Genomic DNA, 25216 nt, shown 5'->3' on the forward strand with positions numbered 1-25216 from the left:
AAAAAAAACTCACTGCATGTTCTCCTATTTAGTCAGTCTATGTATTGAGGCGCCCGCATCAGTATGGTTTCATCAGTGCCATACTGAAATATTCTTCTGAAAGATTTGACTATTGTTCAAGGACTTTAAGATAATGATCTTAATTTATTATTATTTTTTTTTAAATAACAGCATTTTTTTAATTTTAAAACTAAGCATTACAATACCCATTTAAAAAAAATGTTGCTTAAACTAACAAAGTAAATAAAATTAAGTAAAAAGTTGTTATAAAAGGAAAAATATATATACATATATATATATATATATATATATATATATATATATATATATATATATATATATATATATATATATATATATATATATATCTTGATTAGCATTTGGTGCATGTAAATTATTTTATATGTAATAGCTACTATAATTACTTGTTTATGATTTTATGATAATAATTTATTTGTTTTTTTTATAAATAGCTTAATAAAAAATGGATAAAAAAATAGATGACGAGGAAATAACTAGTGACGAAGATGAAGATGAGGTTTGTGAAGTAATGTTGCTTTTTGCTCCTGAATATTTTTTTACTTTTTTTTTTTATAATGATACAACGAATGCATCAATTAGACCAAGAGTTATTATATTTTGTTTGTGAATAAAATGCTCTTTATGTTTTTAGTTGATTACTTGCAAAATAATTACAAAATTAAAACCTTTCAATTTAGAAAGTTTTTTTCGAAAAATTAAATAAATTTCTAAATTTTATCATCTTTATTTATTTTTATCATCTTAAGTTATTTTTATATAATCTTACTTAGAAAACTTTTATTTTGGCTTTTACTAACTACCTCTTTATTAAATTAAAGATTGTTAAAATTTTTTTAATAACTTTTTTGTAAAGAATATTTTTTTCATCAAAAGTCAGATGACCAAAATGATGAATTCAAAAATATTTGTCTTCAACACCAACCACAGTTCTGAAATATTTAATAACTAGGACAACAATCAGAAAATGTTTAGGAAATTAAAAATGAAAACTAAGAGGTTTTTGACTCTAGTCGCACTTTAGAAAATTTTGTTGATAATTTTCATGTTTTAATAATCTCAAAATGTGAATTGAAATAGATCACATAACTATTTTTCAAATGCAAAAAAGTTTGCCTCTGACGATAAATTGCTAAAGCTTTTAGTTGTTTTTGCATCCAAGTGTACTTTGTGCACAATCGTATGTATGTCTACTTGGAATTTAAATTCAAGTAAAGCTTTAAAGACATTCATGATCTGATGTGCACTTGATAACTTCAAGTAATTATTTACAGTCAAGTTGTCTCTGTTGGGTGTTTGGTTATCAATTATTTCTTTAATGTCATTACAATGAGAAACAACCAAGTAGGTGGAGTAGTTAGATGGCAAAGCAATTCTTGATGCCTGTAGAAACTTTTTTACATGCTGAAAAACAAGTATGTTTTTATGATGTTTTTAGCATATTTGTTAATAGTGTAGTCCTACGAAAAATATAGCACATAAAATGCATAACACAGGCCTAATAAACAGGATGTCTCTTTGTTTTTCTGGTCATGAAAGCACAATACATTGAAATTTTTTCTATTAGAAATTGTTTTTAATAGAGAAAAATTTTTGGTTGAGTTATAATTTTAAATTTTAAATATTGTTTTTTCAAACAGGAGAAATAATAAAAATAAAAAAAAGTTAAAATTATTTTTTATCATAATAAAGTCATAAAAACTTTATGAAAAAGGTTTTCGCTCCTACAGTGAGTTTAACAAAGTTTTTTATAATATGCTAGATTACTTAAAAAGTTTTGGAAAGTCTTTGCATCTATAGAACAACTCAGTTTCTTCTCTCTTTTTTCTTTCTGTGTCTTCTTTCTCCTATGCCTTTTTCTCTTATGAGTTGTTAACAGACTCTACAAGTATTAGTACATCTTGACCTTCCATGGAGCCATGGGCTTGGGTTACTCTTTGCTTTTTGCATATCATTACTTTTTGTAGACTTAATTTTTTGGAATGTCAATAGACCTGGCATTTCATTAAGATTAATGCTTTTTTCATGTAAGTCTGTAATCATTATCTGTAGTGACCAGGGTTGCATGGTTTTAACCATGGTTTAAACCAATTAAAAAAATTGTTGGTTTAAGCCAAATTAATGTTTTTTTAAAAAGATTTGAACTTACAACAGAAAACTAAACCAGGGTTATGTTAACAAGTATAACTAATCTTCAATATAGATATTTTTTTTAAATCCATGATTTTTGTTTCTGTCTTTTCATAGAATAGAGTCCTCAGTGTTCTTATAGAACAGAGCAGTAATAAATTAGTAATAACACTTATTTATCTGTTTTCTTCTACAAGCTTTTTCTCCTTCATTAGGTTTATCAAGAAGCATTGCTTCCTGATTAACTTATTTCATCAGCAAAATGTAAAAAAATGTGATATGATTTGGTTAAAATATACACGAGTGACTGTTCCAGAAAGAGAGGGGTGCAGAGCAGTTTGTAATGCGTGTAGAAAAGAAATGGAAGGTCAAATTCAAAGGATGCATAAACATTTAAAAAAGTGCAAGCAATCACAACCCCATGAAATTATGGAGTCAATGGAAGATCAACAACTTCTTGAAGGTAGTTAAATTACTGCATTGCCATTTTAAATTTTAAACTTTCCGTAAATTGTAAACATATATATTTGAATTATCACGTATAGACATATTAACTTAGAATAATTCAATAAACTGCAATTTCATTTTAAAGGTAACTCACCATCAACGTCACAACAACAAATGAAAAGGTCTCAGCCCAATTCAACATCAGCTGATAAATATTTGAAAATAGATAAGTTTTTCACACAAACAAGCCTCGAAGAGAAAGATTTATTTGATCTACAACTTGGTAGATTTATATACAGTACAAACTCTAGCTTCAGAACAGTTGAACTCAAAGAATTTTATATATAAAAAATAAAAAATTTATCAATATGCTTTATCCAGGATACACTCTACCTAATAGAACTCAAATTGGAGGAGAAATATTAGATAGGGTTTATGCAGAAGAAATTGAAAAATGTAATGTATTAAATGGTAAAATTGTAGCCATGTCTTTAGATGGCTGGAGTAATGTACATAATGAACCTATAGTTTGTATCTCTGTAATTACAGATAAAGTTAACATTTTAGTAGAAACAATCAACACTGGTCATTCACATACTGGTGAATATCTTACACAATTAGCAAGAGAAGCGATAGGTTCTGTAAGATGTAAATTTGGATGCACAGTAAAAGCTTTGTGACTGACAATGCAGCTAATATGAAATCTATGAGACAAGTACTGTCATCTGAAAGAGATATTATCATAACTTTTAGGTGAACTGCTCATATGCTGAATCTTTTAGCAAATGATCTTAACATTGAAAATGTGAGCAAATGTTACACAAATAATAAAATATATAAGAAATAATCATAAAGCTGGAGCAATTTATAAATTAAATGGATGAGCAAAATTGCCACTTCCTACTGAAACTCGCTGGAATTCTGTATGTGATTCACTTGAAAAATATGTCAACAACTGGAGCATCATTTTCACAATGTTTGAAAAAATAAAGACTTAGATCCTATGATTGGTAAAAAAGTAAGTGATATACAGATAAAGCAAAACACAGAAGATTTATTAAAAATATTAAAACCAATTGCAGTAGCTCTAGATAAGTTGCAAAGAGATCAAACAAAAATAAGTGACACTGTTGAAATTTTTAAAGATTTGATAAACAGTTTATCATTTTTAACAAACGAAAAAAAAAAAAAAAATTGAATTTAGATACCTTCAGACTGTCAATGATGCTCATTTCCTGGCAAACACAATATTTTGGATGTAATCTTTCTGAAAATGAAAATGAAGCTGCCATGAATTTTGCAAATAAAGAGTTCAAGAATTTGTTACCAATAATATTCAAATTAAAAGCCAAATCTGCTCCATTCGATAAAAGCTATTTGTATAGTGAATCTGTTTTAAAAAATGTATCACCAATAGAATGGCGAAAATCTCTAAAAATTGTGGATTGTAACATAATGGATATTGAAGGTTTATTAAATGCACCAGCTTCTAGTGCTGGAATCGAAAGAATTTTTTCAACTTTTAACCTTGTTCATTCTAAGTTAAGAAGTCAATTGGGGGAAGAAAAAGCAGCAAAGCTTGTATTTATATATAGAACATTAAACAACGATGTATTGAATAATTTTGATGAAATATGACAGTAATATTGATAAAGAATATAGTTTACTCAAATAAAATGCATTATACAACCCTGGTAGTGAGAAAAATGTTTCTCACTACCAGGGTTGCAAAAAAAAACCGGTTTTTTTTGCAACCCTGGTAGTGAGAAACATTTTTCTTTCCAGCTTGAAGCTTTCTCTTTCCAATATATTTGGCTATTTTTTCGTTTCATAGATATAAGAGAACTTATTTTGCCATTTAGAACTGATGAAATATCAGTAAGATTAGGTGAAGCAGCTGATAAACACACTGTTGTTGTGGTTTTTTTTTTTTTTTTAGAATTGTCTTTTCGAACTTCCTCTACTAACATTGCAGCTTGTTGGAATTTATCTATTTGCATAAATGCAACGTTTAAGATTTTATTACTAATACTGACCTTTATTCCAGCTTTCTGTATCGACTCGGGTGTGGCCCACTTCTCCCACAAACTTGAAAGAAATAACATAAAAGCCTCCCTATTAATTGTTTGATGTTGATTAAATAAATTTTCTTTTGTATTAGCATAATGTTCATGAAGCGCCTTGTTGATTTGATCGAGAACCTGTGTTACCCCAGCAGTGTCTGGAGGTGATATATATAAATGTATTTCTTCCTCTCTAAGAAATTGAAGTAAGGTAAAATGAAAGCGAGTACTGTGACCATCACTTAGTACAACAACAGAACAAAGTATGCCTTTTTCTATTAAGTGTCTATCAAATAATTTATAAGTATGAATAATGCAAGTAAGGATTTGTGATCTTGTGATCCATTCTCTGTTGTCGAAATCAATAAGTTTAGAATACTTCGAACAGCAATTGGTAGAGCTATCTGGTTAGTTATTACTTGAGTACCAAATATTACATAGCAGATGCATTTTTCACCTAAATAATATATTAAGTAGTGAAAATTTCAAATATAAATTACATGTGTTGTCTTAAAATATATTTATTTTCAAATTTATCATTTTTTGATTATATCTTTATATATAGAAAATAAAATTTATGAAATAGTTTTCAATATCTTTTAACTCGAGGATCACTCTCATCCTTTCTTTAAAGAGTTCTTTAATGCATCTGACCTCAATAACAACATGCGAGCCATCTCTACTAGACTTAATTTCTTCCCTAACAGAGTTGTCAACTGATGGAATTTACTCCTACAAACTGTGATTAACTCTCCTCATCTTAATGAGTTTAAGAGTCGTATCGACAAATGCTTTGGTCGGCACTAGCTTTATAATTATCCACGGAAATGCTGTTACAGCTCATTGTATATATATATATATATATATATATATATATATATATATATATAATATATATATATATATATATATATATATATATATATATATATATATATAATGTAGGGAAATTTTAAATAAATCCACAGAAAAAATTGTAAAATAAAAAATTATAGAAATTCATACTTTTTATTTTCGATTAAAAAAATGTCGTTTATCTGCAATAAAATCTAAAAAAGAATTACCACAAAAGATAACCACATCATATTAAAAACACTGAGTTGTGATTTTCTAAAGAAACCATCTTGACTAAAACACCAACTTGACTAAAAAACCGTCTTGACTAAAAAAACCATCTTGACTAAAAGGGGTTTTAAGGCACCATAATATCTATATTTACATATATATATATATATATATATATATATATATATATATATATATATATATATATATATATATATATATATATATATATATATATATATATATATATATATATATATATATATATATATATATATATATATATATATATATATATATAAAGAGAGAGAGAGAAAGAGAGAGAGAGAGAGAGAGAGAGAGAGAGAGAGAGAGAGAGAGAGAGAGAGAGAGAGAGAGAGAGAGAGAGAGAGAGAGAGAGAGGATATCTTTATATTATTGAGTGATTTCTTTTTGTTCTTCTTCTTGGTAATCAATTATGATTAGGCTCTCCATACAAGGGGGAGAAATAAAATCATAGTTGTCTCTTTATTTAAACCTATAAACCAAATTAGCAAAATGGAAAAAGTTAAATGTTCCTTTTGCCATAATTTTCTGTCTAAAAATTTTGAAAGTGAAAAATTTCAAAAATGAAAAGTTTTGCTAGTATCTTGATATATTACTATACGAAAATATCTAGATGTAAAAAAATTTCTCTTTCTAAAAATTTGGTCTAAAACTATTATCTTATTCTTCTTCATCATCAAAAAATCCTCCTATCATCATACCACTTACAACTACCTTAAAGCTGACTGGGACTCTTTCCATGATTTTCTTAACTAATCCAAACCATTACTTTCATATCATATTTGCTTTTATGTTAGCAAAACGATTCTCCAGAAAACAGACGTCTGTTTACTATTGCTAGAAACCATTGTAAAAAAGTTTTGACTTACAACAAAGCTTGCAGGTCAAGAAATCTTGTATTTTATCTCAAAAATTAGGCTCTCGTGACTTCTGCAGAATCTGTTTATAGACAATATCTATAATTACAGATTCTTATTATAGACAATATCTATAATAAGAATCTGTTATTTCACCTCCCTTGTATGGTTCAGATTTTGTCACCTCACCTAAGGACAAAGCTGAATTGTTTGCTAAAAATTTTTCATCAATACCATCTATTGATTCCACTAGTCGTGTACTACCTTGTATAGCCAACAAACATGTTTGTCGATTGCCTGACTTTCGTATCATTCCAGCTTTTGTAGTAATTTAGACTCTTCTACAGCTTACCTGTTATTGCAAAAAGTGTTCAGTAGTGTTCTCCGGAGCTGTCGTCTATACTTTTATAACTATTTAACAAGTGCTTATCTGAGTCTTATTTTCCATCCCGCTGAAAAACTACATCTGTTATCCCTATTTTCAAAAAATTCTGGAGAGCGTTCTGACTAGTCTAACTACTGTCCCATTGGTCTTCTTCCTATCATAAGCAAGGTTTTTGAGTCTTTAATTAACAAATGCTTAATCTTTCATCTTGAACCTAATAACTTTCTGATCATCAATATGGCAACCAATATTTTACAATGTTATACAGCTTATTAAAAACCGGCCTTTGGTCAAGAAAATTCCTGCACAGTGTTGTGACCTTATAAACAGAATATAGAGAATATAGAGAGAAGGCCTTAGTTTGAATAGTGAGTTACTAAAAATTGTATACACAACTTTTGTAAGACTCTTAATTGAATTTGCTGTATCTGTGCTTTGTGCCATTCACTTCTTAAAAATCATATTAATCTTTTAGAAAATCTAAATGTCAAAGCTAAACTTGACATATGGATTTTAAATAATGTAGCAATGCTAAATAATGAAATAGCTGTCTAAATGTACTTAGTACACTCACCAAGTTTCTAGACTAAATCTAGTTTGTTTTTTTAAAAAAAAAAAAAGTTTTAATTTAATTCATTATGATATCGATTCAGGAGTTCAATTAATCAGATGGGATTTTGATTCACGGTTTTAAATTTGAAAAAACTTTTATTGATTGCAATTCTGTAAATAGACAAATATGTAACATTCATCTATAAATTGCCAATAAATTCATTTGTTAATTTAGTATTTATAAATATATGTTACATTTGTTTATTTTCTTTAATTTTTTAGGAAATAGAACTTGGAAAGAAAAAAAGAGAACCATACTTTGATAAAGTAAGAAATTTTTTTTTTCTTGAAATTTAATCATTGATTATTAATTGCACACCCTTGCACTCCAACATGGCTCTAACAATAAAACAATGAAAGTGTAAGTTTTATTTAATTACTTTACATTCCTATATTTATTGAATTTCGTATGTGGTATTAGAAAGCCAATTTTGTTTGTGGTACCTATAAACTTATGTAGTCATTGAAAGTTTAAATTTCAAATAATTTTATGCAGAACAATTTTTTTAACACTACACCTTATTGTCATAAGAATTTTGAAATTTTCTTGCTAATTTTTGTTTAGAAATTAACAAGAGATAAAGTTGAACAATTCATTATTTTTAATGCAGGTCAATTTTAAAGGTTTACAAAATTGAAAAAGATAATTAGAAATAAACTTATTAATAACTTTTTTTTTTTAAGTTTGATTCACTCCCAACAAGGCTGCAAGCAACCACTATTAAGTTGGGAGTTGCTAGAAGAAAAAAAAATTAATTAATGAGTTATAGAGCAAAGAAACATTTGACAGAAGACTTATTTATAAAAGTTGAAGGTTATATGAGTCAAAAAAACATGAAGGTGGGAGAGAGTTCCAAAGGGTTGAAATGCGGGGGGAAAAACTTGAAAAATAAAAGTTTTTTGATCATACAGAGACAGAAACAGTAAAAGGATATGACTTCATTAAAAGTAAAAGGATATGAGCATCATTAGAAGAACCAGTCCAAATATGACAACAGTCCATACAGGGACAAATAAGAAATTTGTAGAGGTAGAGAATGGAATCAGAAGAGAGAAAGTGGTAGGTACGATAAAGAGAAGCAACCTTAGCAGATGCTAGTTTAGTAATTGGTTGTATATATGGTTTTCATAAAAGGTCAGTAGTAAATAATAATCCAAGAAAACGTCAAGAATAGGACTCAGTGAGAGGGCTGCCATTCATTAATATAGGAATGTCGACAGTAATGTGATAGTTGTTTGCAGTAAATAACTGAGTTTAGGTTAGAGCGAGAGGGTCAAAAACCGTATTGATTGTCTTACAGTAAGTTATTTGACTTAAGATGGGATGTGAGAAATTTATTTATCACTCTTAGACTTAAAGACTTTGCTATGCGACTATATGATTCAAGATGGGATGTGAGAAATTTGTTTATCACTCTTATCAGACTCAAAGACCTTGCTAATAACAGAAAGAAGACTGATCGGGCGATAATTAGAGGAGTCTTAATGTTTACCAGAGTTTTTGAAAATTGGAACAACAGATGCCATTTTCCAGCAGGCAGGAAAACAAGACTCAGTTAAGCATTTATTAAATAATTTAGATTTGAAGTGAGTTCTGGAGAACAATTTTGTAAGACTATGACGGTAATGTTGTCTGGACCACAATGTTGTCTAACAATAGGTTAACCTGTTTAATTGGAATAGAAGGAAGAGTATGGCTATAAGATTCGAGAGTCGAATTTAAAGAAAAGTTCTTTGCAAATAGTTCTGCCTTATACTTGGGAGAGGTAATAAGATCAGTCCCATGAATGAGAGATGTAATGTTAGACCTTTCTTTGTTAACGGAGCTGCGGAAGATTTTTTAAAAGTCTCTAGAGTTTAATTTCTGAGATAAGATACTAGATTTAGTGAGCTGAGAATAATGGAGCCTAGCATCTGACAGCACCTTTTTACATCGGTTTCTTGTAATAAATAGCGGTTTGTTTTCGAGAGAGTTGTTGATTCGAAAAAGTTAAAAATAATGATTACAATTAGATATATCAGCTGCACAATAGGGTGAAAACCATGGAGTAGAATGAGGCTTGACTTGGAATTGATGAAAAGGAATAAAAGCATCCATTACTGCCTGAATCCAGGAGGTTATGTAGGAGGCGCATTTTTCAGCTGAGAGGGAAAAAAGATCATCCCAACAATTGTCATGAAGAAAATCACGAAAAGAATCCCAGTCAGCTTTGGGGTTGTAGTAAGTAGTGCAATGTTAGGGTGAGTCCGCAAATTAAGAATGAGATAAAACATTTAAAGAGATCATTGTATGGTCACCACCTAAAGGAGAAATGGGAGAAATTGAACACAAGCTAGGGTCAGAGACCAGATATAAAGAAGGTAAATGATAAATGAAAGAGTTGTCATAAAAACGAGGCACTATCTGAGTAAGAGATTGAGAAATGCAGAGATTATAGGCTTTTGTACCAGCGGGGTCAGTGGCGCTATAGCCAAGTCATTCAGTGTGATGAGCCTTAAAGTCACCAATAACAACAATATTGGCAGAGGGGTAAAGAGAGAGGGCATGGTCAATTTGATCAGAAATTACATCTAAAAGAGTGCAATCATGGAAAGAAGGAGAACAATAAAAAACAAAGAAAAAGATGATAGAGTGAAGAGGTACCATGCGAAAACACAAAAAAGAATGGTTAAAAGATTAAACCTGATTTCACAACAAATAGGTGAATTGATGCGTATGTATACCACCAAGCCAAGTATGTAACTATTAGAGTCTTTGCGAATCAAAGGATAGTACCCATAGACACTGAGATCAGAAGAAGGAATAGCAGATTTTAAGTTAGTCTCATGAAGAGCTTGCAAGTCTAGTGAGTTTTTCAATAGGTAAGATTCAGCTGATAGAAGGTTGCTTCGTAGACCACAAATATTAGTAAAAGATATATTATAACAGTTAGTTGGTAGGGATGGTTTTTTATGTTTGATGTTTTAGGTTATTTTTGGCATGAGAACTTGACTCATTCATAGATAAAGCACGGCCTCCTAAGCAATGACCTATGCAATTTTCTCAGACCTGTTAAATAACCCTAAGTTGCAACATAGGGTTCCTTATGTGGCCTCAACAATGTGCACCATCCATACGCAACATGGCACTGTTAATACTCTGATATTTTGCAGCTGTTGATGGAATCAGCCTCTCTGAGAGCTACCACAGAGTTCAGAAACCTTACTACCAGCCGGCCTCAGAACTATTAAACTGGGTTTTAGAGCTGTTCTTTATCAAGGAGGCACAAGCAAAAAACTATTAGAAAAGTCATGAAGATTTAGCATTCATCATCCTAGGCAGGAAATAATGTAACACAGGTTTACATCTATGCCAGCCTAATAGAAGAAGAAGGGGTTCGAGGCTGGTTAGCAGAATTATTCTGCTTACCCCTAACGTCTTAGCCTATGAGGCCTTTTACAAGACAGTAGCTGGATGCAGTTAACATCTGCCCAAGATGAGTATTTTTATTGACACCATCTCTAGCCTTTACTCAACCAAGAGCCCCAAGGAAGAGGAGTTTTAAGTTGGAGTTTGTTTCTCATAGCCTTTGCCTAAAAAAGCACACTCTTCAAGGCAGCTTGGCATGAGGCAGATGGTACTGGGTTACATAATACCAGTAGCAGGGTGATTGTGATGATCCTGAACTTGACCTGACCTGGAGTAATTAAAAGAAGCTACTTCCTGCAAACAGTATCTTAAAACATTGGACATGATATTTTGGAAATGTATTAGGAAAAGTATTGCATCAAACAAAATACTAGAAATAAAGGTGAGCATAGGTTTTATAGTTGGAGTGTCTAGTTAGTTAATGAGCTCACATCATCAGCATCATAACAGTTTAAATATTTAAACAAAACATTTAAGCATTTAAACAGAACACATACATACATAAAATAACTTACAAGTTAGTAAACACTGTGCCAGGGTTCAGACAGAACACAAACATACATATAAACATATCATACAGATAGCAACTTTTGGGTGAGCCAACTCTGCGCCAGAGGTTTTGACATAACACATATAACATACATATAAATTACATTACAGGTGAGTTAAAACAGTAACTAAGGCACCTACAACTATATAAAAGATACACACAATATATATATATATATATATATATATATATATATATATATATATATATATATATATATATATATATATGTATATATATATGTATATATATTTATATATATGTATGTATATGTATATATATATATATATATATATATATATATATATATATATATATATATATATATATATATATATATATATATATATATATATATGTATTTATATATATGCATATACTATTATAGGCATGACCGATTTTAAATAGTACTGATGACAAACTCCTTCCAGCCTTTGCTTTGAAAGTGAATCCCACAAGACAGCAGGACAAGGAACAGTTTGCTCTGGGTTACATGTTACCAGTAGCAGGGTGATCATGAAGACTATATACCTGACCTGACACAATATACAACTATTATATATAACTACTACCTTTATATATAACTAATAGCCTCATAAATTATTATTCATTGATATTTGGGCGCTCAGAAAAGTTCATTTTTGCTTTCACAGCAAATCCTTGCATAATTATTATTTTTTAAACTGTTTTGATGTTACAACATTTGATTAAAGTATAAATTTAAACATATTTATAAACATATATATAAACATAGACATATCACAATATACAAACATATATATATATACATAAACATATACAGCATACAAACATATATATAAGCATAAACATATAACAATAGCACCAGGTTTGGAAAAAGGCCAATCCTAATGGTTTTTTTTTTTTTAACTGATCGTAATTCCAAATTTTTATTATTGTATATAAACTGTAGTTTTTTTTAACTTTAAAGATTCGCCTCCCTCCTTGCTCCTTGTGTCCACTACTGTCAAGGGAGCAATTTTTAAAATAATTTTACTTTATTTGCAACTCTCAATCCTAAACTCAGAAACACAAATATTTTAAAATAATGGTGCTGTGCAGAGAAAAGATTAAGAAAAGTAATTTTAGAGGTGCAGGGTGGGTTTGAATCTCAACCAAATAGGATGTTTTACCACATTATATCTATGATGCACAAGTGGACTCCTTCAACAATAACTGATGTTGATTAATTGCAATTAATTTCAAATTTGTTCAGAATATTTTTGACTGAGACAAATCACAATAAAGTTTTATTATTCAAAGTTGGTAAGACAATATAAATGTTGCAAACTAGTTTTTGGGCTAACATGTTCAACATGTTACTTCAAAAACTAGTTTACACAAGTTTACAACATGTAATTTATAATTTTGAAATGTGATGTGCAACCTTGTAAATTACTGTCAATGGGAGGTGGCTATGAGTGCATTTAAAAAATTTTTGCATCATAAAAGAAAACTTAATCAAAACTTTTTTTTTAACAGAACATTATATTATTCAGCTTCCTGGAAAAGTGCTAGGCCTGATAAACACTATGTGGCAAATATCCTAATTTTCTGATTTTATATGAGCATATTTGTAATTTTATAACAGGTGAGAAAGAACAGCTGATTTGGGGTGACTATGAACACCTCATCATGTATTTATTTCTTAGATTATAGATAAATTCGTTTTGCTAGTGGATATGTGTCTAAGCCTATATTGTTCTTAAGAATATCTAAGGTGAATTCATTAAGAACTATTACAGTGTTTTCATCACCAAAGTATTTTTTTACTAGAAGTCATTTTATTGCCTCTGTTTTGAACAAATAAACTTTCTTTTGAACTATTAAGTATGGTTTGTTCACCATGATTTTCACTTCCTGAGTGTGAATAGAGTGTTTCATATATAGTGTTCTGATTGTGGCCTTGTGCTGAGTACCTATATGCTTTTGCAGTTTTTTGTAATTATAATATAAACTTTATAAAATAAAGATCAAATACTAATATCAAATGGTTGGTTTAAAATACTTGTTCAGACAAAGGCATTTGAGAGATAAGATATTAAATAACTGGTATTCACTTGTACTTTGAAGTTTAGTTAATGAAATAATTTTTATTTTCTTTATAAATATTTAAGTAATTTGTACTAATATTTTAATATGTACTACAATAATATTTTTTGAACTTGTTATCCGGTTTAAATAATTATCAAATACTAGCTTGCTAAAAAAAATGATTGATCAGATTTTGCATTCTGTAAAAAGTTCAAGCTAAAAATCATATTCATTGCAAATCCATTGTAAATACCGTTTTATACATAAATACCGTGTTACAAGTGAATTAGTTTTGCATATAATTACAGTGTATACAGTATAAAAGTTGCAATTTGTTGATGAAAAAGAATTTTTATAAGCTAAAATCAGACTTATCAGTTGTAAAAAAGGGCACTTTTTAAACAAAACCCAAATATATATGGGTTTTATTGGGTTTTTTTAAGGTAGGTTTTTTTGACAACACTGAATAATACAATATTCAATTAAATATTGTTTTAGGAGACAATGGAGATGTTGTTATCACAAATCACTTCTAAACTAGAATGGATTAATCACTTAAATGTTGTTACAGATGTAAGCCAGCTTGAAGTACCTGGTATAAGTAAAGATGCAGCAAAAGACAGTGTTCCTACTGAGATTGAAGATGATTTTAAGCGTGAAATGCTTTTGTAATATTTTTGTTCATTTTTAGGTTTAAATTAAGAATTACTTTTAGCAATTTAAATAATAAAAAAATTTCTATTATTTATTACCATATTTAACAATATTTAATGGTAATATTTAATAGTACTGCTCATATCAATTGTATTGCTGCTCATATCAATTTTATTGTACTTTAATAATTGTCAATACTTAGCTATTGCCAAGCTCAACATGCTGCCAAAGAAGCATTAGAAAAACTTCGAAACATGGGTGTACCTACAGAAAGGCCTGAAGACTATTTTGCAGAAATGGTTAAATCTGATACACACATGCAAAAGGTATAGCTGAGGCAAAAAAAAATGTAAAACTTGATTATGTTTGCTGTTTTATATTTAATGCTTACTGTATTATGTATTTTGATGTTGAATTAGGTATCTATAATTAGTCTGTTTGTAATTAGGCATTACAGTTCCAAGCCTTCCCAGACAGTGCGTGCAGTTGCATGCCTTGTTTATCTACAGTAATTTTTTCAGACAACTTAACCACATTTTTATATAGTAAGCGTTTTAAGAATTTGCAGCAGAATACAGCTGTAAGAAACTAAAAAGAATGAAACAGCAGTACTCAAAAAAAAGAACCGAAGACTATACGAAATAAAAATCTAAACAAAATAAGCCGAAAAATTTGAATATTAAAAAAAGAAAATTGTTGTCAAAAAAATAATATACCTAAATATTTTACTGTTTTTGTTTTCTTATTTTTAGGGCATTTGTTATTTTCCACTACCAACATGATACAAGTCAAGGAAAAAAAGTAGAGTATAACAAAAATAAAAATATTTTTTGGTATACAATTTTTTTGCAACTTTTTTCAGTCAGTATATTAAGGAAATACTTTATAATTTGTGCTAGAAACACGGACAATTTTTAAATTTGTTTTTCAAATGTTTTTGCTAAACTTTACTGTTTTTATCAATGCACAGGAATGCGAGAAATACTAATTGCTATTTATTTGTAAAAAAAAATGTTTAAAAACAAGTTTTTTATGTAAGAAAATAAAGTCATATTTACTAATATTTAAATATAGAATATTTGGTTGTTTTCAATACTCCCATTGAAATAGTCAGTACTTTTTTAGGATTATCCAAATTGTGCATTTAAACTCGATAGATTTTCTGATGAAATATTATTATTGAACTATTGTTAATGAACTTTTTTAACAAAATTAGGTTCAGGAGCCTATTTAAACTTTTTTTTTAAGTTTTTAATTACATTTTTTGAAACATTGCTCTGTTTCGTTATGTTTATTACCTCTAGTAATTCGTGTTAACGTTGGAAACTGGGCATTATAAAAGAAACAATTTCATAACTGCATTAAATGTAGGCTTGTTCAGGAAGCGGGTGCGATCGCACTTGATTCCTAACCACGCATATAAAATTTAGTTGCAAAAGTTTGGCCACAGCTCGGTAGTTGTTTTGAGAACATAGTTGCATCGATGAGAGACGATTACAAAAGAAACTTAACTAAGAAAGCAGGTCCGTACTGTATAATTTTATAAGTGGGGTTGTTTTTGAAAAAATAGGCAGTTTAGAATAGCAATTATATATTTTGCTCAATTTTTATATCAATATTTGTGTGAAGCGAAGAGTAATTGATAAAAAAAAGGATCATTTAAAAGGAGGAAAACTTAAATAATACAATCTTTAAGACGAAATACTCTAGAACGTTGTTTCGCATTGCCAGCATATTTTTTGAACCAATAGAATTTGTTTGTTTGTAGATTTGGTGGGTTTTTAGTGTTCGTGAATATTCTTTATTCCGCACCAAGATGTTTTGAGAACAAGTTTTTGTATGTTTCCATGTATGTCCGTATAACTAAGTTTTTTTAAATTTGTAAACTTGAATGTTCTCAATCTATGTTTCCATGTATGTCTGCAAAACAAAATTTTAAAAGTACATTAAGTGTTCTTAAAACATCTAATTAATATGGCCAAGTTGTCGCAACTAAATAATTATTTTCCTAGTCAATAAATCGAGTGCAATCGCACCCACTTTCTGACCAAGCCTGTAAATGTGATAAATACATTTATTAAAAAAACTTTGTTATTCTTTTATTTAACTTATTCCATCATTACAAAATATTATTAATCAAATAATATATTTTATAAATAAATAACAATTTATTTTCTCATTATATAAGTATTGAGAAAAAAACATTTTTAAAAGCGAAAAGACGCACAAAACAATTAACGTGGATAAATCGTGAATAAATTGCATATCAAAACTTTCAATTGTTGTTAAATCATTATAAAAAATAATATTTTTTTCGACAATGACTCTAAAAAAAAAGAAAACAAAAATTATATAAATTTTTTATAAAAATAAAAAAATTTATTTACTTTAAATTTATTTAATTAAAAACAAAAATTAAACTTTTATTAAAAATTTGTTTATTTAATTAAACTTGATATTTTCCTTTTTTTAGGAATTTTTTCTTAGTAAATAAGTTTAGCTTTTTGCAGCAAATTATTGAAATGCTCTATAAGTTAAAAGATGCGAACTGCAGTGGTCGGTTTGTCTAATAAGATTACTTTAAACATGGATGAACAAGGTGTGCGACTGCATGCGCTTCTGGGAATGCTTGAGTTCATAAAAATATGCTTTTATATAAATTTTTCTTGGTATTGTTCGACTATGTACATTTCAACACTAAGTAGAACACTTTAAAACTATGTAGAACACATTAAATCCTTTATTGTTATTGTGTTTAAAATATTATATTTAAAAGAAAAATATATGCAACCTAATTTTCCTGTTCACATTTACTCCTAAATATGCTAATGACCCTTTTATTTTGTTAATACCGAAAAAACTGTCCAAATAAACACATCTCCATATTGTAGTATTTCAAATACACAAATTATAATCCCATGTTTATATTGATATTTTAGCAGTTTTATAATCCCATGTTTATACTGATATTTAAAAATTTCTTCTGTTACCAGGTTTACCGGTATGAAATAAGTTTTTTTTTATGAAAATGAAACACTAGTTTTTAATAGAAAAGTAAAAAAAATTATTTAAAGTAATAATCATTGCATCTACACATTTTGATCACCTTTCTGGCAATTTGTGGATACTACACCAATAGAAATGTTTGCCTTTTGAAGTAAATCAATCAGACAACCAATTTTTGACTTCTTTGTAGAAACTGAAGTACTGCTCAGCTAATGCATGTCCCATCAATGAAAACAAATGGTAGTTGGAAGGGGCCAAGTCTGGTAAATATGGCGGGTGGGTTAGCAGCTCCCAAGTGCTTTGATTGTATCCTAAACCGGTTTTGTATTTTGTGTAGGATCATGTTTCAAATTGATCATTTGTTATCTGTAGTAATTAGTACTAACAGTTTCAGCAATTTTTAGAAATTCATGATACACCACATCTTTCTGATCCCACAAACACAGAGTTTCGTCTTTTTGAATCGATCTGGTTTTGATGTTGATGCTTGTCCCAGATTAGAACTAATTTTTAATCTGGTACTAATAAAACTATTTTTTATTACCAGAATCAATACGATGCAAAACTGGTTTTCTTTTGTGTCTTTGAAGACAAATTTCCGAAGTGTTTTTTCAGTTTTCCATCTGTTTTTAATCAATTTATATGGCACCCATTTTCAACACTTTTAGATCTTTCCAATAGCTTTTAAATGGTCAGAAAATGTTTGTTGTGTAGCATTTAACATTGCTGCCATTTGCTTTTGACTCAAAGTATCTTCTTCATCCAATATTACTTGCAATTCTTCAAACTTTTTTGGTGGTCTTTCACATTCTTTATTTCCTGCATCAAAATCATTACCTCTGAACCATTGAAACCATTTTTTGAATGATGCTTATGATAGAGCATGGTCACTCTGCAGCACTTTAACACAATAAAAAATATGTTGTTTGTTTAATGACTTGATGTTTATTTAATATGTTTGACAATGCTTTTTGTGTATTAAATATGTCATAACAGCCAAATAAACAAAAAAATTCACTGGTACACCTGGTAGGTGTCACATTTGCTTTGTTAAAACGCTTTTTTTTCAAACATTTTCTTAAATGAAGACATAAAAACAAAAATTCCTACCATTAAATAAATCTTTGAAGTTTATTTACAAAAAGTTTCTTTTTCAAAGCATCAAATAAAGTTATGTTATAAACATGAATAAATAAAATAAAAATGTAAATTAATACAAATAATAATATTAGCAAAAAAAGATTTACTATAGAAAAATCATTCTAGTTTTTTTAGTTCTTGAAAAACTGCCATATTAATATTTCTAAATTTGATCTTGAAATTTTGATTTTTTTAATTTAAATTCAAGTCTAAACAAAACAAATAAAAAAATTGTGTAAAATTTTTAAATTACCATCTTTTTTAATGTTGAATGTTTATCAACTTTGAAAAATAAAATATTAAATGCACTTGTTCTTGAACAAGCAACATAGTTGGCTGTGAGAGAAGCACAGTTTTTTAAGACTAGTACACTATCAAACATTTGACATTTGATTTTATTGTCTATAAAACTCTAATAATTTCTTGTTAAAGACCTTCTGAACTTTAATAGTGTGCTCAGTTTAGAAAATGTTTGTTTTAACTCCAGCTGTTAATAATTTTAAATCCCACATTCAACTCTAATTGACCTAACTATATTAGGATCCTTTAAAATTTTATTTTTAAAAGTTAAGTAATTATAATGGAAAGTGTAGGTGACAGTCTATCATATTAATGATTTAAAGCATTTAAAGCATACTTATCTTCTTTATCCAAAGTATTGTTTCTATTATCAATAATAGTAATATAATTAATAACAATAAAAATAATATTATTATTATTATTTATATTGCTTATTTATTATCTTCAAATAGTATATTAAGATCATTTTATTAGAAGAAAGAATGATCAAGAACATCTTGAATAAAGTTGTTCTAGAATGCTTTTGCATAAATTCTCAACTATCAAATGTTCATCAGCAAAATTTTCACTAATTTCATGCTTTTTACACTGATCTCACATTAATAATTTTATTGACACTTATTGATTTACTCATTCACTCTGCGTTAAAATGGTTGCTATATGTGATGAACATATATGACATTAAAAATGCAATGAATATATCTAACTTTAATATATTTAATTCCCTCAGCTCCATCAAAAATTTCATTACAAAGTCAGCACTAAAATGTATATTAAGTAATTAGTATTTGATGAAACTTAAGTAAGACTAACTAAGACTAGGCGTAGTAAGGCTTTAAGAAATGTAAAAGTATATAAAGACATTTTTTATTATCTTTTATTTGATTACTAAAAGTGTTATATACTAATTTATAACTATTAATAAAAAAACGCAATATATTAATAACTTGCTAACCTAAAGTGACAATCGTAGTTATGTGTGGGTAAGGATAGATCAATAGACTGATCGACGGATATATAAATAGCTAATAGATTATTAAATTTGATTTGACAGAATTTCCTCTAATTTACCTATTTAAAATTGATTAGTTGTTAGTGATAATCTTCAATATCCACAATTTTTTTAAGTTAGCAGTTAATTTGATAACAGTCTATCACAAATCTTACTAGATACGGCAAAAACTTGTTGCAAGAAAAGAGAGTATGGAGAAATCTGAGAAAGCCAAGAAACAGAGACAGTTTAAAAAGATTGGAAAAAAAGTAAGCTTACAACTTTCAATCTTGAAGCTTTTTAAAATGTATTTAATTAGCGCATGTTAAAAATAATTCACATTAATTAGATACAACAAGAAGTTTTACAAAAACGCCAACAAGAGAAAAAGAAAATGCTTAATGCTGTAGATCAATTTAAAAAAGGTTTTTTCTTCATTATTAACTATGCTTGATAAATGAAATATTTTATATATATTCTATATTTTAATGTGTAATTAATAATTAATTCGTTTTATTTTATTTAAGTTTCTAAAAATGTTTTTCTTAAGCAAATAAATTATTTTTAAAACATTTCTAATTTTATTAGAAATGTTTTTTTACCATTTTTATACTTCAATTAAATTAAATTACTTTGAGAGTTTAAATAAGAAAGGTAATAATACATATACTACTAACTTTTAAATCATCATCTATGAATTTTTTTTTATTTGCTTTGCTTTTATCAAAATTATTTTATAAAAAGTTTTTATTATATTATTATATGTTGCAGTAGCTCTATCACTATAAATCTCTTATTCATCCCTATATGGATTACTGTTGTTATATATGGATTACTGTTGATATATTTGGATTACTGTTGTTATATTTGGACTTGTTCATCTAAAGATGTCATTTCATTTTTGATTAAGTCCAAAAATGTGTTGTAAATTTAATAAGATCTGCTTTTTCTGTCAAGCACTGTTGCATTGTTGTAAGGCTGCATCTCTTTCCCTTTTCTACAAATAATATTATGGTTGCTGCTCAAATAAATCGTTATGTCTAGTTCGATTAACCAAGACTCATTGTCCCTTAATTTGTCATTTTGCAAAATCATTCACAAAAAAAAAGTGTATAAAATCACATTTGTCTCAAAATTTGGAGAGAAAACTTTTTTTTTTTTTTTTTGTTACCAAAAAAAACTTGTTTAAATATTAAGTTTTTAATATTTCAAGTTTAAATATAAATTTTTGGTATAAAACTTGTTTATATATAAAATTTAAGTTTATTTAAACTTAAATGTTGTTGTTAAAAAAACCAAATTTTAGTTGTTGTTAAGTACAACTTGAATTGAGCTGTACACCAGAAAAAAATAAATTATGAAGTTGTTTATCATTACTAACCTTAGCATTACAAAGCAAAATAAAATATCCCTTAGAGGGTAGATAACTTATTAGAGGCTAAAGAAATAATGAGCTATTAAATAGACTTATGTTTTATAAATTGTCAGTTATTAGAAACAAGCATCTCAGTTATTACAAACAAGCATCTCAGTTATTAAACACAAGCATCTCAGTTATTAGAAACAAGCATCTCAGTTATTAGAAACAAGCATCTCAGTTATTAGACACAAGCATCTCAGTTATCAGTAACAAGCATCTCAGTTATTAGAAACAAGCATCTCAGTTATTAGAAACAAGCATCTCTAATGTTCAAATAAATAATAATTTTATTATGTTTTTATTAAAAAACAAATCTATATATAGATAAATTTAAATTTTTAGAGGTCGATTTAATTTGTTATTATAATAATTTTAGTTATTTAAATTAAATCAAGAAGATTATAATTACAATATTAAAATATAATTATACAATATTATAATATTGAATATAGTTATACAATATTATAGTTACATATTAAAATTTATAATTACATATTATAATTTACTTAATAAAGTTAAATGTTAAGAAAAATTAAATAAAATAAAAACATTTTTAACAAAATATTTTTACAAAATTAATTTAAAAAGGTTTATTATAGTAACTACATTTTAAGAAACAATTGATAAAGATTGTCTCTCAAAGACATTATGATGAGTATGCATAGTTATGTCAAAATTGTTGACAACTAGTATTTAGATTTTACAATCTACTAGAGCGTTAATGCACATTAATATAAAATGCACATATACTATAAAGCGTATACAGATGCACATTTACCAAGTTTTTTTGCTGAATCAATTTGGAACAGTTTTTTTAGAAAAAAGAAGTTAAAAAAAAATGCCTGATTTCAAACTCTTAGTTGATGTAGCAACATTCCTTTGGATGCTTATTTACATTTATTTTATTTTTAAGTATTTTAAAAATTCTATTGTTACTTAAGGAAAAAAGAAAAGAGAAAATGATAACAATGAAGATATATTTGATGTCTCTGCCACTAAGTATGTATTAATTAATGTTAAATTTATATATTTCTTTTTTTTGTTTGTTTTTGTTTTGTTTTAGTTTTACCCTTTTTTTTATAACTATTATGATTATATAAACTACTTTACAGAGACAACCAACAACGACGACAGATTCAAAATATGTAGTGTTTAGGTAATGGAAAATGTTTAAAAAAAAAAACTTGATTAAGGTTATTTTTACAAAGCTTGTATAATATATCAAAATTATTTTTATTGTACAATACATTTTATTCTTTTTTAAAGGAGAGTGTTTAGTGCATGTTGTTTACATTTTGCAACTTAAAAACATTTTTTTTTTTACTTTAACTTATAAAATTGGTAAATGTTTAATAATTTTCAGTATTTTAAATTTAAAAACTCAATATAATGAATATAAATATAATTATTAACAGTATTAAAAAAAAAAAAAACCTGAAGGGGAAATGTTCTGGAGGTGGCATCCCCCTCCACCAAATATAAGCCAGTGCCATCACCCTGTTTACCTTTTGTTCACCATGTTTAGTTTTATCCAAAGATAAGGAGTTTATATAAAATTTTTGTAAAATTTCTTTGAATACACAAACCTCACAGTAGACATGAGCATATGCTACTTTAGTTATGCTTAAAAAAAAACTGTTTTGTTTACAATTTTAAGAAACACTGAAGTTGTAAATATTGATTGAAAATTGTTTAAAGTATTTTAAACATTATGTATGTTTATAGTTATATATGAATATATATATAACTATATATATACATACGCGTGTGTGTGTGTGTGTGTGTGTATGTATATATAAATATACATTTACATATCTTGGAAACTAAACAAAAAAGATTTAATGAAATAAAAATATGGCAAAATCAGAAATCATCATTGAATCTAGTTTTTGCATGTACTTTCTTTGTCTATTCAAATGTAATTTTTAAAAGCATAAAAGAATTTTGGTTGTAGGCACCCATACTGCACTAATAGCAAGTTTATTTGAGAAAAAAAAAGTTAAAGTAGTTTTCAGTTTGTACTTGATCATCATTCAATAAGTAAATAGTATAAATTTTCGTTATGATCAGTTTGGTAAATAAAAAATTAAATTAATTATTTAAATGATTCATTTATGTTTTATTATGTTAATCATTAATTTTTTTCATTATTTTCTATGGAACAATATTTTTTATTTGAATTTTCCATTACCTCAAAATTAACAAATTTACAGACAATTCAAAATTAACAAACTTTTTACAGACATTAAAAAACAATCTTCATTAACTGTTCATATTGTTTCTAGAAATAAAATTTTTTATAAATCATATCCAACACTACATCAATAATCTGTACAAAATGTACTATTGTAACACCAATTAAATTAATATTAAAATGTCAAGTGTAAAAAAATTTTTATGAAATAATAAATTTTTAAGCAGAAATTTATAATATGAAAATATCTATAAAAAAAATGCAAAAAAACAAAAAACCACACTCACCCCCCCCCCGCCCCCCATCCTGTCTGTTGTCAGTTTGTGATAAACCATACAAATATAAAATATAGAAGTCCTTATATATTTTTTTAAATTTAATTATAAATAATCTATTTAATCAAATTATTTAAAACATGTTTAAAAATTTTTTTAAACAAATATATCTATTTTTTAAGTTGAAACATTGTCATGATAGAAAATCACATGATAAAAAAACACACATGATAGAAAAAACGCTTTTTTTTTTATTATAACAATTTTTTTTGAGTTAGAGGGAGCTTTTAAGGGCTTACTTCAATATTTATCTTACTTTAAGTTCAATGTCTTTTCTCACAGAGCTTCTTTGAATGGGCAAGTTTAACTTTAACTTTCATTTACTTCTGCCATTGTACAATTAAAAAAATAATAATAATTTTACAAAATTTGTACAATTAAAAAAAATTAATTTTATTATAAATACAAAGTCTAAAACAACTTTTTTATCAAGTTAATTTTCACCAAAACAACAAATTTAATGGGACAAAATGTACTAACTTGGAGCAAGACTGTACTTGTAAAGAAATCAACTGAAAAAACAACAAAATTAATAAAAGTTGATTTTGTATTCTGCCTTTTTTTTGTGTCTATCTACCATGTTTCTATGTTTTCATTACTCAATCAAGTCAAGTTTATTTGAAAATTGTTATTATTTATGAGTTTTTTTATTTTTTCTATTGTAGAGGAAAACAACAAGAATTAAGTATACGTGGTTTGAAACGAAAACATAAAGACGAAAAGTTTGGATTTGGTGGATCGAAACGAAAGATTAAAAAAAATGATGCAGAAAGTTCTCAAGACATGAGTTCATATAAACGTCATATTCACGGAAAACCAAAAGGTGGAAATCAAAATGTGAGATTCCTTTTTTTTTTTTTTTACTTTTCTTTTTTACTTTTTTAACTTTTAACTTTTTATTTAAAATTTTTATTTGTGTATTAGAAGTTATTTATTTTTATTAATCCATTTGAATTAATCTTCATATATCAAACCTTTTTATAAAGAGTTATGCTGTGTGTTTAATTTTTGTTTTACTTGTGTTTGACTTCTTTTTAAATTTTTGAAATATTAGTTTTAAAAAAAATGTGGTTACAGTTTTAAGTTTGACTGGCAAAAAAACATAATTAAAACAAACACTTAATTATTAAGCCATTTTGAATTTTTTATTTTCTACACAAACACAAGTTTTTCGTATTCTACAGAAAAAATGATCAATATTTTAAAACTTACATTGGAAATTAAATTATAATTAAAAATTATCACTATTAATATTAAAAATTATTAAACCTCTATTGTGTTTTATATTCAGGGTAATAAAAAAGGAAGCAAAGGAAAGCGACTCGGGAAATCAAGGCGAATGAAGCAAGGTTTTGGAAAGAAAAAAAAGAACTAATACATTTGATTTAATATTTAAAAATCAGATAGATACAATTAACATTGGTACTTTATTTTAAAGTAAATTTTAAAATGGAGTCGTCATTGGAAGAATAATAAAATGAAATTCATAAAATTCATGTTTTTAGTTGTTTTTTCTGAAATA

General features: G+C 27.2%; 1 protein-coding gene across 2 annotated transcripts; it reads left to right on the forward strand.

Moving 5' to 3' along the window:
* Positions 1-450: 450 nt before the first annotated feature.
* On the forward strand, positions 451-25192 carry LOC100210286 (probable rRNA-processing protein EBP2). Of its 2 annotated transcripts, none has more exons than XM_065801461.1 (9): positions 451-538; positions 7866-7910; positions 14153-14322; positions 14511-14634; positions 19925-20014; positions 20095-20170; positions 22107-22164; positions 24360-24531; positions 24986-25192. In XM_065801461.1, exons 1-9 carry the CDS (start codon positions 485-487, stop codon positions 25067-25069), a joined length of 873 nt encoding a protein of 290 aa, XP_065657533.1. In that variant the 5' UTR covers positions 451-484; the 3' UTR covers positions 25070-25192. The 2 variants fall into 2 exon arrangements, with proteins under 2 accessions (XP_065657533.1, XP_065657532.1); XM_065801460.1 differs by having other exon boundaries at positions 454-547.
* Positions 25193-25216: the final 24 nt, after the last annotated feature.

This window comes from Hydra vulgaris, chromosome 07 (genome assembly GCF_038396675.1).
Source record: "Hydra vulgaris chromosome 07, alternate assembly HydraT2T_AEP".
Taxonomy (NCBI): domain Eukaryota; kingdom Metazoa; phylum Cnidaria; class Hydrozoa; order Anthoathecata; family Hydridae; genus Hydra; species Hydra vulgaris.

What these genes read in the sequence shown, in the direction of transcription:
- LOC100210286 (XM_065801460.1), top strand. Translation starts at nt 485, where the DNA reads ATGGATAAAAAAATAGATGACGAGGAAATAACTAGTGACGAAGATGAA. An exon ending in TGTAGATCAATTTAAAAAAG is followed by an intron (nt 20,171 to 22,106) that starts GTTTTTTCTTCA and finishes TTGTTACTTAAG; the next exon opens with GAAAAAAGAAAAGAGAAAAT. An exon ending in TTTGATGTCTCTGCCACTAA is followed by an intron (nt 22,165 to 24,359) that starts GTATGTATTAAT and finishes TTTCTATTGTAG; the next exon opens with AGGAAAACAACAAGAATTAA.